The following is a 13348-nucleotide window of genomic DNA, read 5'->3' as shown; positions in this document are numbered from 1 at the left end:
ACTGCTCCTCTTTCTTTGTACCACTAGATGACAGCAAAGGAATTTCAGTCTGCCATTTTTTCATTCACTTTACCCTGATCGACATCTAAAAGGTCCCGAGAGCGCACTCGATTGCGTCACAGACTCGTACAGTACAGTATTCCATCCATCCATCCATCCATTTTCTAATCTGTTTTTATTCTCACAATCCCAGCGGTTTTCGGACAGTAGGCGGGGTACACCAATCAAAGGGCAAAACTATTCGCGCTCACAGTCACACCAATTGACAATTTCGAGTGTTTCATTAACTTGCCATGCATTTTTTTTGGAATCTCTTAGGCACGCAGACACGGGGAGAACACGCAAACTCCACACAGCCGGAATTGAACTAACCGGTCGACCCATTGCGCCGCGAGACTTGTATTCATTTATTCTTTTTTTTTTTTTTTTTTTTTTTTACATCTTATTACCATCTTTACCTTTTTAGTTAAAATTTAAAGTTTTTTTTAACATATAAAACCGAGATTATTACAGGACTCGGGTTCTGTGAAGCCTGAAAGACCAAACTGAGGACATATTTCATATACGTCACCTACTCAACCCGGAAAAGATTCGGAAGAGAGGCAGTACGTGGCCTTATCAACTTGGACCACAGAGGCAGGAGCCTTGCTTCATTTGAAATGGTATGGTTTCGAATTTAAATTGTTTTGAATGTAGCTTTACTTACTGAATGTAATTGTGCATTATGTCACCAAAGCATAGTGACTATGATGTGTCGTTTGTTCGGCAACGAATTGCAGGCTAGCAAAGAAACAGTAGCCTCTCGTGCCAAACTTCCGTTCGATTATTAAACAAAAAATTGCTGAAACCAAAAGATTGTGCTTAAATTGTTTAAAATGCAACCCATATATTTATCATATGATGATGATGTTTCACTACAGGAACTCGAGGCGATGACCAGATACACCAGCCCGGTGAACCCGGCTGTGTTCCCCCACCTCACTGTGGTCCTGCTGGCCATCGGCATGTTCTTCACCGCCTGGTTCTTCGTGTATCCTTTCGACTACTTTGTTTGTGGCGCAGAGACACACAGACTCTTTTATATGCAGCGGCCCCCCACATAAGTTGAGTTTGAGGCCCCTGCTCTGTTGTACATAGAAGACACCCTGAAATTTGCAAAGCGTCGTTTTTTTCATTTCTTTTATAATTGTGGCCTATAAGTGTTTTTCATAGAAATATATACTGTAGTTAGGACTTCATACTGTAATATCATAGGTTAGTGATAGACTCCCATGTTTATGTGCAAGTTTTGGGTTACGTGAACAACCATAAGCACGGAACTCCTTCATAAACCAAGGGTTCCTGTAATGTATTGTTCCATATTATTTAAACGGATAGGGGACACATTACATCCGTTTTTCGCGCTATAGTTCATTCCCACGCCGATTCAAGTATGCGTAAAACAGATTGTGTGCTCTGATTAAAAAAACATCTACATGTGTGTATTTCTGGCATTAGATCACTTAAATCCATCAAATGTTAATGTCTAATAATCCGTCAGTCAAAAATACACACCCAGGTAAATGATTATCTGACAGCTGAACGTTAGACAAACTATATGGACACAAGTACTGTCTTTATGGACCTTGGTTTGTGCACCAGGGCACAGTGGTGGTGACCATACCCCAAAATGTACCCTCAAAGTTAGAATCATACAATTGTGCATAATTTCATTGATGATCGTCTAGAATTTAGGGGGATGTCACCGGTGTTTTTTTTTTTCAGTACACTGAAAAACACTTGCAAATACTGTACTGTGAACAATACTGTATTTGTACCTCAGCATTCTGAAATGCCTATCCCTGCCAGCAGACGTCGCTATATCCACGGTAATCCCCAACGTTTTTAAAAGGGTAGCATGAACCATGGTTAAGATGACTGGTATTTTTTTTTTTTTTTTTTTAAATTTGAGTTCAGCCTTGACATTGCATATCAGCTATGAGGTGACTTCAACCAAATATACCAGAGACGTCTACAAGGAGTTGCTCATCTCCCTAGTGGCTTCACTTTTCATGGGCTTTGGCGTGCTATTCTTGCTACTCTGGGTTGGCATCTACGTATGAAGGTAGAAGATCATTTGGAAGCTATTTCCTTGTGAAGAAGTGATTGTTGTGGTCGCAACTAAATCAGCCCTGCTGTCATTTCAGGTGGCCGAAATAGAAGATGACCACACATTCCAACGTAACGGATGACAACACTTAGAAACACAGGAGATGGATTTTGAGTTTGATTGGACTGCACTGACAACAATTTGGATTGTTTTCAAATATAAGGGGACTTTGTACAAATTCTGCTATCATTCATTCATAGAAATACACGACAGCAATTCGATCTGCGGTGAGGAGGATATTTGTGACACTCCCGACAACTATTTATGGCTGGTTGCACTCGTGGCACCGAAATCCTGATTAATCTTTGCGTTAAAAATAGAACAGTCTGTTTCACCTTGTCTCCAGGATAATACGCATTGATGGATTACACTAGGATTATAGAAGGATTATTTAATAATTAAAAAAAAAAAAAAAAAATTCAAAAGATCCACACTGACAGATGAGTGGTTTCACAATATTATTACTGGCATCATGTTAACATAATCATACTTGCCTTCCATCAAACCGAACGAACCACAAGCCTTTGTCATCGGGGACAAGTGATCATGCGCGTTAAGTGATGGATAGTCAGTGGAGAAGTCTAAAATAGATAGATAATGCATCTTGACAGAATTTTGATGCACTCCAACTCGAGTGCAGTACAAAGGTCACATACAGTAGATTACCAGGCTCAATCCTGATTAATACTTTGTACAATATGCCACCCTTGGCTTACCTGTCAGTGGAAAGTTTGAAACCAACTGCCCGCTTGAGAATAGTAAACCAACACTGGTGTGCCTTTTTTTAAAAAGTTTTGACAGAGGCGGTTGAGCTGTGGTCACTTTTTTCTTCTTGAGTGAAGAGCGTACGTATTTCTTGCTTGATAGCAAATTAAATCCAGTGCTTCCACATCTTTTGTGTCTACTGCCGAGCTCTGGCAAAGGCCTCACGCAGCCAAAGAGAGTCCATGTAGAGCCTTGGGTCCCCCATGTACTCTGCCGTGCGCTTGTACAAGTAGTAATAGAACACAGCCACTGGAAAAAGAGAGAGAGAGATATTCACTGAATGCACCAAAAGAGTTGGAAAATGTACTAGTTTAACAAATTACCTATCCTCTGGAACACAAAGAGAGCTTGAAGGCCATCCGTCCAAACAAAACTACGAGATGCTCTCCATCTTAAATTCTACACAAAAAAAAGAGGACAATTTCAGTAAGCGCGGTTTCACAAGAGACAGTCGGCACGCTTGAAGAAACTACAGAGCCGAAGTGCGCACCAACAGCCAGCTGTGGAGGCAGATGCTGAAGGTCAGGTAGAGGGCGGAGAAAAACAGCAGAGCTCTGAAGCGCTCCAGCAGGAGAGAGACCAGGCCCACCTGGAACACGTACGTGTTGAACATCATCAGCAGGATGATGATCACGTTGAACAAGATGGCGATGTCCTGGATGCTGCAATCAGTTTTGGAAATTAGATGAAAGTAACTACAAAACCTTTTCAGGTCTTTGAATAAGCTTTGTAGTTTTGTCCATAAAACAAAAACATAAAAACTAGTTCATAAGAAATTAAAATAAACACCAGAAAATCACATTGCAGTATATGCAAATAATGAGTAAATGTGGTAGCTGTGATTGTCTATTAAAGATACATGGGGTTTTGCGCTACATCCCCAAAGACAAAACAGTGCGAATAAATTAATAACGATGTCATCATATCAAGTGAATGCGGTCACATCTAAGCTCCATTTAACGTAGCTGTGGTCTAGCGGTATATTATGATAGTTATTAAATACTATCCAGGAGTCTGCATATCTTGATTAGAAAATATGTAGTGGACTGTAAATGTATTCTCTTTAACATAAGTTTTTTCCCCTACCAGTTCTTCCTTTTTCAGCCATAGATTTATCATCATATTGTGTCCCTAATAATTAAGTAGTGAATTGAAGACAAAAATACACTTTTCACGAATACAGTACTGTATTACTGGTACCATGGAGTCCATTAAAAAGTCAGGAGCAAGCAGGGGTAAAAACATTTCATGACACAAACAACTGTTAAGTCATATTTGCTTATGTTGTGGTTGTGTATAGATTAAAAGTTTTATGAAAGAAAAGTAGGACTATAAGAATATCGTGAGAGATAAGTACAGACTCATCCAAACTGAACCATCTTAAATTTGAATCAGCACTAAATTATCCACCTTTATAGATCGCCACATCCTGCATGGCATCAAGATGGGGAGATTTCATAAGTAGTCTGTCTAATTCGATGTGTAACAGCGCTTACATATGCAGACTGAAGACCGGTTGCATCTGCATGACAGGTAACTTACATAAAAAGCACCAGCTGGATGACGGCAGCTCCTGTCAGCAGTTCACTGAATGAGTTGACGAAAAGGTCAAAAGCCAGAAGTATGAGCTGGATCAGCAGCACCAGGGAGTAGTTGCCCGTCTGTAGCATCTCCCAAAAACGTTCTTTACATGTCGGTAACTACATTAATTCTTGATGCAGATTTTCCTGAAGCACTGCTGGGGTTTATTCACATTGTGAGGAAGTGCTGTAAACAGTACTTCCAAAAATACTTGTCTCTATCCAGAAACATCTTTCCTCAAGCATACGATGTTTTCTGATGATTGTAAGCAATCCAGGAAATCACTGCAGACATTGGAGGTCGCTTCATGCTGAATTACCTGCAAGCACACAGGAATGGTGACATAGTTATTGTCTGTGTGACATAGTTATTGTTGTACCAAAGGAAACCAAAGACTGGACCTGTATTCTGTTCTGTGGATTGAGCTGCTACAAGCTGATGCAATAGTGATATATCGTCGTGCTCTAAAGTTATATCATCACCGAGACTAGATGAGATTTGGACGCGTTTCTATTCGCGTAAAGTAGCTCACACAACAGATACTTCGTGGGAAATGAGTAACACTGTTTTATCGCCACAACTAATCGCTACGTTGGCATGGGCAGATTGACTTCGAGGAATTCCGTGCAGACTCGTTGCCTTAATTAAGCCCTTGTGTTGTTGTTTTTCCCTTTGTTATCGTGACAGTAAGGCATCAGAGAACACCTACTTACCGACAGAAACCATGAGAACACAAAAGGTGACAGTCGAAATGACTAAAAACAACAACAAACTCCTTGGGATCCAAACTGTTTTGGAGGGAATGCCCACTTGAAGCCCCCAAATGCTTTTTAGCAGAAGCGTACGCATTTCCGTATCTTCCATGGTAACGGTACCTTCCACTGTAATAGACGATGTAAGTGTTCCACAAGTAGTTTTCAAATACATTTTGGCTCGCTTATAACATTTAAGAACGCGTAATTTTGGTGATACTGTTTTAAAACAATTAAGACATTAACTAGAATTACCCTAAAAAAAACTAGAATTGATACGTGACATAGACAAAACATTTGTGCTACACACTCTATTTAGACTTTACGGTAAAATTTGAGCGGCAATAGTACCTACTGCCATCTATGGGCCACGAGCAGTACTCGCCAAGTTTGCTGTGAGAAGTGATCAAAGGTAGTGGACACCTGCGTATCGCACCGTGTAGGTATGTCATAATTTGACGTTTTCCCCCCAACTTGCTTTCGACGTTATTCTTTACTCCACTTTCAGTATCTTACAATTTTTAAATAATATTCCTGTTTCCACGGCATATTAAGCGCGTTTTTGCTTATTATTTAGAAATAATTTCAAGTGCTGCGTATTGTTTATGTGAGGTTTGGTTCGGTTAGCTTGGTCAGCTAACATCATACTGACAATTAGAATGACATCTGTTTTGTTTTGACGCTTGAAATAACAAGATTGTCTTTAAGATTTAAACACCCAAAAACATACAGTCTATTAAAATTCTTTTGTGTGAGACCTGTAATTGTCATCACCGTGAAGATTTAAACACCCAAAAACATACAGTCTATTAAAGTTCTTTTGTGAGACCTGTAATTGTCATCACCGTTAAGTCTATCCATGCAAGGTTTAAACTCTTCATGTTTTATTTCCACTGACCCTTTTTGCGAGAAGACAACTCGATTTAAACACATTACTAAGATTTGAAGTGTAATTGCGCTTTGCACTGCCTGTTGGCTGCTTTAAAAGCCCCCATGTAATGTTGACATAGTTTTCACGATGGAATTCATCTTATCTCTTGTGTTAGGAGGAAGTTGTGAAGGCTTCATAGATCATCTCCAATAGTGCTATCAGTAGTCGCTGTCTAAATATTTATTTTTATGCATATGCCAACATTTGAAGAGGCTTGTTCTGTTGTCATGTTCAGCCTGTTCTTCCTTTAGTAATTAAACTGTGTCCGTGATCACTACAATAAATCCCATATGGGAAGAATTGGAGGTAATGTGACATATTTAAAATATGTAATATATCACTTTGGTAAAGTATTTGCCTTGCAATTGTGGTAGTCGTAAGTTCGTAACCATGCAAATGCGTACAAACAGTGTTTTGCATCTCGTCGCTCCTGGCGATCCACCCTCCTCTTCGAGTACACATAAACTCACATGACTCCATCCTGTTGCGTACTTTACATCCATCCTGGAGCTTGGTTCGTTTATTGTGTGTTCTTTTTTTTTGTTTGTGTGTGGGGTTTTTTTGTTTGTTTGTTTTTACCATGCCAAAGGTACAGTTACCTTTTAGATTCCTGTAAATGGCCTGACGGTGTGCATTAGCATATCTGTAGTACAGTAACTGTTTTTTCAGGGATATAAGTTAACTCTTGACACACTGTTTCTAAAGAAGTCCCATCAAAGCTAGAATATAACCTGGTTTAAAAATACTATTCTGACTGAAACATTGAGTCATGTTTCCTGTGCAGATGTAGGTGAAGACAAGTTTGACAGACCAGCTGGAGATAATGTGTGTGGTCCCAGCAGAGTTTGTTGTTCTTGTTTGACAAGGGAGGACCTGTGAGCCAACCTGTCCCAGAACCTTGTAACAAAAAGTGAGTAGAAAATTTGATGTGGATCAAAGTTCACCAACCATTTTGAAACCGAGAACTACTTCTTGGGTACTGATTAATGCAAAGGGCTACCAGTTTGATACACACTTCTGAAATAACATATTTACTCAAGATACCTTTATATGTGATTAATATTTATGTGAAGGCATTGATCATGTTAATAATTTCTAAAAATAATTAGGAAACACAAAAATGGCACACTTTATTTCCACAATCTCTGCTTATGTTCACACTTTCTTTTTTTCTTCTATAACATTCTTAATGTTCCATCATTGGTGAGCTATTTTTAGAAGAGTAACTAATGTGGCAACCTGGTGCCTACGGGCACTACATTGGTCAAACTGGTAGTACTCTAGATGCTTACATATGCATTTTTCTACTTATTTGTCCATTACAGCACAGCTACAGTATGTCGAAGTGGCTGAATGATGGGGAAGTGCTGGAAGGTGAGGGCAGCGGCGAGGCTCTACCGGTAAGCCCGCAACCTCAGAGACTATCAGCTGGGAGCCCCCGACTGAGCAGGGGCCGCAGCCCACTAGGTTCACCCATGCCTAGAAATGCGGCAGCAGCAAGCCTGCAGGCAGAGACCATGGGGAAGGCCAAGCAGCTGTTTGTGTTATGCGACAAAGAGGGCAAAGGCTTCATCACAAAGCGAGACATGCAGGTGAGCCGATAGCCTGGCAGAATGGAAGTTAACACACCACCTTTAATCTTCATATCCTTTCCTCAGAGGCTACAGATGGAGTTGCCTCTGTCACCGGAACAACTGGAGACCGTGTTTGAGAGTCTGGACCGTGAGCGCAATGGCTTCCTTACACCACTCGAGTTCAGCACAGGACTTGGTGTGCATACTGCAGTTTAGCGTCACAGTTATGGGGGAATCTGTCTGTCAAACTGTCTTTGTGGTGCAGGTGAGCTGATGGGGCAGAAAGACACACCTGAGCAGAGCCAAGAGCTTGCAGACAAAGGCACAGACCAGGTAGACTGGTCGGAGGATACAGCTACAATAAGACTTACCGACATACTGAATCAGCTCGGTGCTGACAAAATGTCCGACAGGTGGGATCGCCTGAATGTTTCAGGAGTGGTATAAAGATAATTTATATGAGTATAGTATCACAGTTACTATTTTGCTATTGTCACAGCACAATTGTGAAGTGCCACTTTGTTTTGTTGTTGTGTGTCAGTAAGCAGGAATTGTGTTCTCTGTGGTGTGAGCTTCAGAGAGACCGACCAGAGCTGCTCAGGCTCCTGGAAGGCATCCTGCTACACGCCGTCACACATTTGCAGGATTCCATCAGAGAGAGAGACAGCCTTGAACAAGCTTTGCGCAGGTATTGCACAAGTACATACACTCACATTCTGCTTCCTGGCCATAATCTGTGAGCTGAGTTTTAACATTTCCTTCAACTTTGTTGCACTTCAGACGGGAGAGTGAACATGATCAGATTGTTCGGTCTATATATGAGGAAATGGAAACCCAAATCCGAGAGGAACGAGAGAAACGCCTGGCTCAGGTACAGATCAATGTGTGCTCTTTAGGAATGTGTTAAAAAAAAAAAAGCTCAATTCCAAAGCAAACATAAACAACTAAACAGTATTTATTCACACCAAAAGAGCATGGGGATGAGGGAATAATAAAAGTGACGGAAGAAGGGCAACAAAACAGGATTGTGACATGCTTGTTCTTCCTGTATTACTTTTACTGATTGAATAAATGTTTGATGCAAAACAGGAGAGCATCAGACAGAAGCAGCGAGGGATACAGGTTGAGGAGGAGTTGAAGATGCGTGACCAAGAGTTGGAGATAACCTTGATCAGACAGAAAGAGGTGCGTACCAATGGTCCTGCTCGCATTCCTTCGAATAAAGCTGTCACCAGCATAATGAGGGAGTGAACAGAACTTGTCTTTTGTATCAAGCTGGAGAGCAGAATGCAGCAGCTGATCTGCGAGCAGGCAACCATCAGGGAACAGAACCAAGAGCTGCACACCCTCAACGTTCAGCTGCAAGAGCAAGCGGAGAGTAGCCGGGAGCAGCTGCAGGCTGCTATGGTTCAGCTGGCCCAGCTACAGCTAAGCGCTGCCCAGGAGCAAGTGGCCAGACAGCAGTAAGACTCACTTTGGTTTTTGACTAGATTTATGACGCCATCTTTGTTCTAAATTGTATTTTGAATAAATATGTTTTGGCATATTAAGATGGAAATATATGTTTTGCCCAAATTGGAGACAAAAATCTGAGCATTTATTTGTTGGTCGTGTTAAGAAATTAAGAAAATCTGGTTACGTACACAGGTGACAGGATGCTAAATACTTTTTCAACAGTGTACAGTAAATACTAGTGATACAATAGCCTTACGAATCAAGCATTCTTTTATGCAAGCATTTGATTGTCTCTTGTTTCACCACAGAAATGTTCTCAAAGTGTCAAGAAACCTGCAGAAAGAGAAGGATAGTCTCCTGAGACAACTTGGCTTGTTGAGGTAAGTCAATTGCAAAGTAATAAGAGGGAACAAAATTAGACAGCACAAAAGGTATACCTTGCACATTTAAATCTAACGGGGTAAAGATTTGGCTTTCAAATGTTGCCTGACAATATTAATATTCAATATTGCTCATTTGAAGTAGTTTCCTCATTAAAGTCCAATTCGTGCTTTTTCAACATCCGCATGTCCTTAAAGTGCGTGCTGGTATATGTGATGTAAACATGATCCTCTGCCTGTATGCGCAAGGGTTGACGTGGACCGCTCTGCGGTTGACTGCGCACAGCTCAATTTCTGTGACCCAAGCAACAAACAAAAGTGCGAATAATGCTTCTCCTATGCCTCTTATTTCTTGCACCGGTGTGTGAATTTTCCCTCCCTTGCCCTATTCAAGTTCAGTGGTTGCACATTGTATCTTTGGTTTAATTTTCCTCCTTTTCAGTCAAATAACAAGAGACACAGGAGCTGTTCCTTTTTTGCTTTCGCTAGGTCACAATTTTGACTAAATGTCCATGCGTGAACCATGTACTGATGTGAATCCAGAAATGTACTATGAATGGAAGTGGCATGTGCATAACTTAGGGTATGCACATGCCACTTCAGTTCGGTATGCACATGCCACTTCCATTCACAGTACATTTCTGGGTTCACATCAGTACATGGTTCACGCATGGACATTTAGTGACTTACATGACTTCTGACTTACTTCTGAACACAGCCAAATCCTCAGTTCGAATGAAAGTTTGCACACTCAACAAAAGTAGAAACTCAACATCATATTATTTTACTCGATTTATGTTCTAGTTTTTTATAGTGCGGAAACCTGGCTTTTGAACAGGGGTGTGTGAACTTATTATATCCACTGCAAATAAGAGCAGCGTGCAAATCCTTGTTCTCTGCAGGGATATGAATAAAAGACTGCAAGATGAGAAAGATGCCCAGCTGACCAAGAAGAGGGTTAGTCATCCATGTCCACTACTTCCGCCTCGGCCGCTAACCTTTGACTTCAGCCAAGACTTTTACAGCGCATGGACACAGCGGCAATATCCGCCCTAAGCTAAGTGTGGGAACTGCTTCGTGGATCCTTCCCACCTCCTGGCCATCATGGCATTCGGCAGCTTGTTACTCTTTGAATTCAGTCAGCATCTTGCATGTGCAGTGGACTGATGCCTCGTGTTGAAAAGACATTTATTCTGCATTATGTATGCCAAGCTACATTCCTTGCACTATATTTGACAAAAGGCTATGCATACCAGTGGTCGCTTCATCGAAATGCCATCTGCTTGTTGTGCACCAATGACAGTTTGTCACGCTTATTTGCACAGCAGAATAAATGTCTGCTGAGCACCGAGTTCCTTGTCTTATAAGTTGGTGTTTATGGATGGTGTCGAACTAATTCTACTAATGACTTTCCGCTAAACCCCTTTCAGAGGCCAAATATGGAAGAAAATTTGGGGAAGAGAGGGTCAGTCCTAGGGCACTACTTGCTCCGAGACACTGTAGTGAAAAGGTTTGTGTGAGCAAGTACATACATTGTCTTCACAACCCATTGAGGCAGAAGTACTAATTGTGTGTACTTGCTGATCTCTGCTGAAGCTCGCGTGACGAGCAGGAACGGGCCACAGAGAAAAAAGTGATCAATTCAAAGGCATCAGATAGAGTCAGTTGTGAGAGAGTTGGCCAGGTAGGGAAGCTATGCCGTGCTTCATTCACAAATTGCGAAAGCACCACCGCAGAGAGTCAAACACCTTCGCCATGAGAAAAGCGCAAAGGCTGATTTAATTTGATCTGACTTTTTAGAGCAGACTTGTGAGTCCTCAGCATGTGTTCAAAGTGGTCTTCCTGGGTAATTCGGGGGTGGGTAAGAGCTCCCTCATCCAGCACTACTGCACAGGACATTTCTGCAGCCCCATGAGCGCTACTGCCGGTAAGATCATAGCAGCTTTTCATAACCTTTAACGCTGCTTGTTTAATGAGCTTGTTTGCCGCTAGGCGTCGATTTCCAGATGAGGACCATTACCCTGGGCTCCACCTCCATCACCCTGCAGCTGTGGGACACTGCCGGTCAGGAGAGGTTAGTCCTCCGCCTCCTCAGCCCGCTGCTGCTCCGTATCCGACTTTCTCCACGTGTGCGCAGGTTTCGATGCATCACTGAGCAGTACTACCGCAAGGCTGACGCCATCCTGGTGGTGTATGACATCACCTGCTCGGCCTCCTTCACCGCTGTGAGAGAGTGGATGGACGTTGTGGAGGTGAGCCGGTGGATGCTAAATCAGCAGTAGTGTGTTTTGCAATTTGTTGTTACATAGCTATCACGCGTTGAACCGTGGAATATCCACTTTTTCTTGATTTTGAAAATTATTATGTATAATTATGGATCAGTAAAAAATATATATCTTTGTTCCAACTGTGCCAGCAGCCAAAAGTAACAGACTAATTCAAGACTTTTTTACTAGATGACTAAATGTCCAATAAACCAGTGTAGCCACCTGTTGCCATTCATTCAACAGAATTTGCAAGTCATGGCTTCATGGCTTTTGTATACAATCAAACAGGAAGGTTTCACATTGCGTAACTCAGTTTGTCAGTAAATTGTGACGAGAGAGCCATTATTCCAGTAGTCATACTTTTTGTGGCATTTTTGTACAGTGGTGTGGCGTGTTGCGATATTTTATATAACATGGTGCATTGGCTCAATAAAGGTTGGGGAACAATACAGATTGCGTAACGTAACTGGCATTTGTCATAGGAGAAGATGTGCGACGGCGCAACGCTGATGCTGCTCGGAAACAAGCTGGACCTGGCCGATAGTCACCACAGAAAAGTGGAAAGGAGAGATGGACACAAGTTGGCAGAGGTGGGGCACAATTCATCATCCAATTTCAACTAAGGAAAGCTTTGAAAAGTGTGTGTGTGTGCGTGTTCTCACTCTGATCCATACAGCAGCACCAGGCCTCATTTTACGAGTGCAGTGCCAAAACTGGAGCAAACATGGAGGAGCTGATGACTCATATGGCTGAGTATGGACTCAGTTTTTGAGAGGCTTTGCTTTTAGATTGACGTTTGATTCATTTTAATTGCCACTGATGTCGCTTGGTTTCATCTCAGTGCGTTTGCTTGCATCACACTGACTGGCCACATGCAATCAAAAGACACCAATTTCTGTTAATATTTCTGCTGACATTGGAGTGGTTTAAATTTTGCTACATGTATTATGTGAGTTGTAGTCTGTAGTAGTGTAGTATTATTCATCAGTTTATTTTTATTCAACGGCTGGTTAAAATATTCTGCGTAATCTCTCCATGTGGTAGAGTAGCCAATAGAGTTGTACACAACCACTAAACTTACTTGCTCTTTCGTCGAACCTCATTACATTATGCCGGTGTATTTAATGCTGTGTCCATTGAGTGCATGTCACTTTTTCTTTATTTCAGGAAGTTAGTTGCCCAGCTCGATCGACAATGTGAAGACACACTTTCCCTCACAGAGTGTGCCGCACGAAGAAGTTGCTGTGCGTAATTGGAAAAAACGCGAATGTTTGAAAAGGATTAGAGCTGCCAGGTTCGGCGTCTACCATTTGTTCAGTTTTCAGAGGTCAATCTTCTTGCAGTACAGACACAGTGTGTCGTCTTCCGTTTACTGAAAGTCATGTTTACTGTCAAGTTTGTATGCTTTTACAATGCTTTGATTCTGTTAAATATAGTTGTGTTGACCCCACTTGGCACGGTGTTGATCAGTATTTGCTGAAGGTTCCCTCCATG

The 13348-nt window shown here is 41.6% G+C and overlaps 3 protein-coding genes across 5 annotated transcripts; 2 read left to right on the top strand and 1 right to left on the bottom strand.

Annotated features, from left to right (window-relative positions):
* Nucleotides 1–545: 545 nt before the first annotated feature.
* tmem258 (transmembrane protein 258) lies at nucleotides 546–2370 on the top strand. 2 transcript variants are annotated; one of them, XM_019857120.1, is made up of 4 exons: nucleotides 547–662; nucleotides 921–1030; nucleotides 1976–2104; nucleotides 2187–2370. In XM_019857120.1, the coding sequence occupies exons 1-3, from the start codon at nucleotides 660–662 to the stop codon at nucleotides 2100–2102; spliced, it is 240 nt and encodes a 79-aa protein (XP_019712679.1). In that variant the 5' UTR covers nucleotides 547–659; the 3' UTR covers nucleotides 2103–2104; nucleotides 2187–2370. The 2 variants fall into 2 exon arrangements, with proteins under 2 accessions (XP_019712680.1, XP_019712679.1); XM_019857121.1 differs by lacking the exon at nucleotides 2187–2370 and having other exon boundaries at nucleotides 546–662; nucleotides 1976–2109.
* Nucleotides 2371–2552: 182 nt separating this feature from the next.
* tmem138 (transmembrane protein 138) lies at nucleotides 2553–5330 on the bottom strand. The gene is made up of 5 exons (XM_019857119.1): nucleotides 5209–5330; nucleotides 4457–4814; nucleotides 3405–3576; nucleotides 3238–3313; nucleotides 2553–3163 (listed from the first exon to the last, which is right to left on the bottom strand). Exons 2-5 carry the CDS (start codon nucleotides 4582–4584, stop codon nucleotides 3051–3053), a joined length of 489 nt encoding a protein of 162 aa, XP_019712678.1. The 5' UTR covers nucleotides 4585–4814; nucleotides 5209–5330; the 3' UTR covers nucleotides 2553–3050.
* A 281-nt stretch (nucleotides 5331–5611) lies between these two features.
* cracr2b (calcium release activated channel regulator 2B) lies at nucleotides 5612–13304 on the top strand. Of its 2 annotated transcripts, none has more exons than XM_019857112.1 (19): nucleotides 5612–5690; nucleotides 6963–7088; nucleotides 7504–7770; nucleotides 7837–7948; nucleotides 8018–8165; nucleotides 8294–8440; nucleotides 8533–8623; nucleotides 8842–8937; nucleotides 9028–9215; nucleotides 9516–9587; nucleotides 10490–10544; nucleotides 11018–11097; nucleotides 11184–11271; nucleotides 11388–11514; nucleotides 11580–11661; nucleotides 11725–11839; nucleotides 12337–12444; nucleotides 12534–12607; nucleotides 13022–13304. In XM_019857112.1, exons 3-19 carry the CDS (start codon nucleotides 7516–7518, stop codon nucleotides 13104–13106), a joined length of 1923 nt encoding a protein of 640 aa, XP_019712671.1. In that variant the 5' UTR covers nucleotides 5612–5690; nucleotides 6963–7088; nucleotides 7504–7515; the 3' UTR covers nucleotides 13107–13304. The 2 variants fall into 2 exon arrangements, with proteins under 2 accessions (XP_019712671.1, XP_019712670.1); XM_019857111.1 differs by having other exon boundaries at nucleotides 12531–12607.
* Nucleotides 13305–13348: the final 44 nt, after the last annotated feature.

This window comes from Hippocampus comes, unplaced genomic scaffold (assembly GCF_001891065.2).
Source record: "Hippocampus comes isolate QL1 unplaced genomic scaffold, H_comes_QL1_v1.1 scaffold186, whole genome shotgun sequence".
In the NCBI taxonomy this organism is placed as follows: domain Eukaryota; kingdom Metazoa; phylum Chordata; class Actinopteri; order Syngnathiformes; family Syngnathidae; genus Hippocampus; species Hippocampus comes.
Note: the sequence above shows the minus strand (reverse complement) of the source record. Positions and strands in the feature narration are given on the sequence as shown.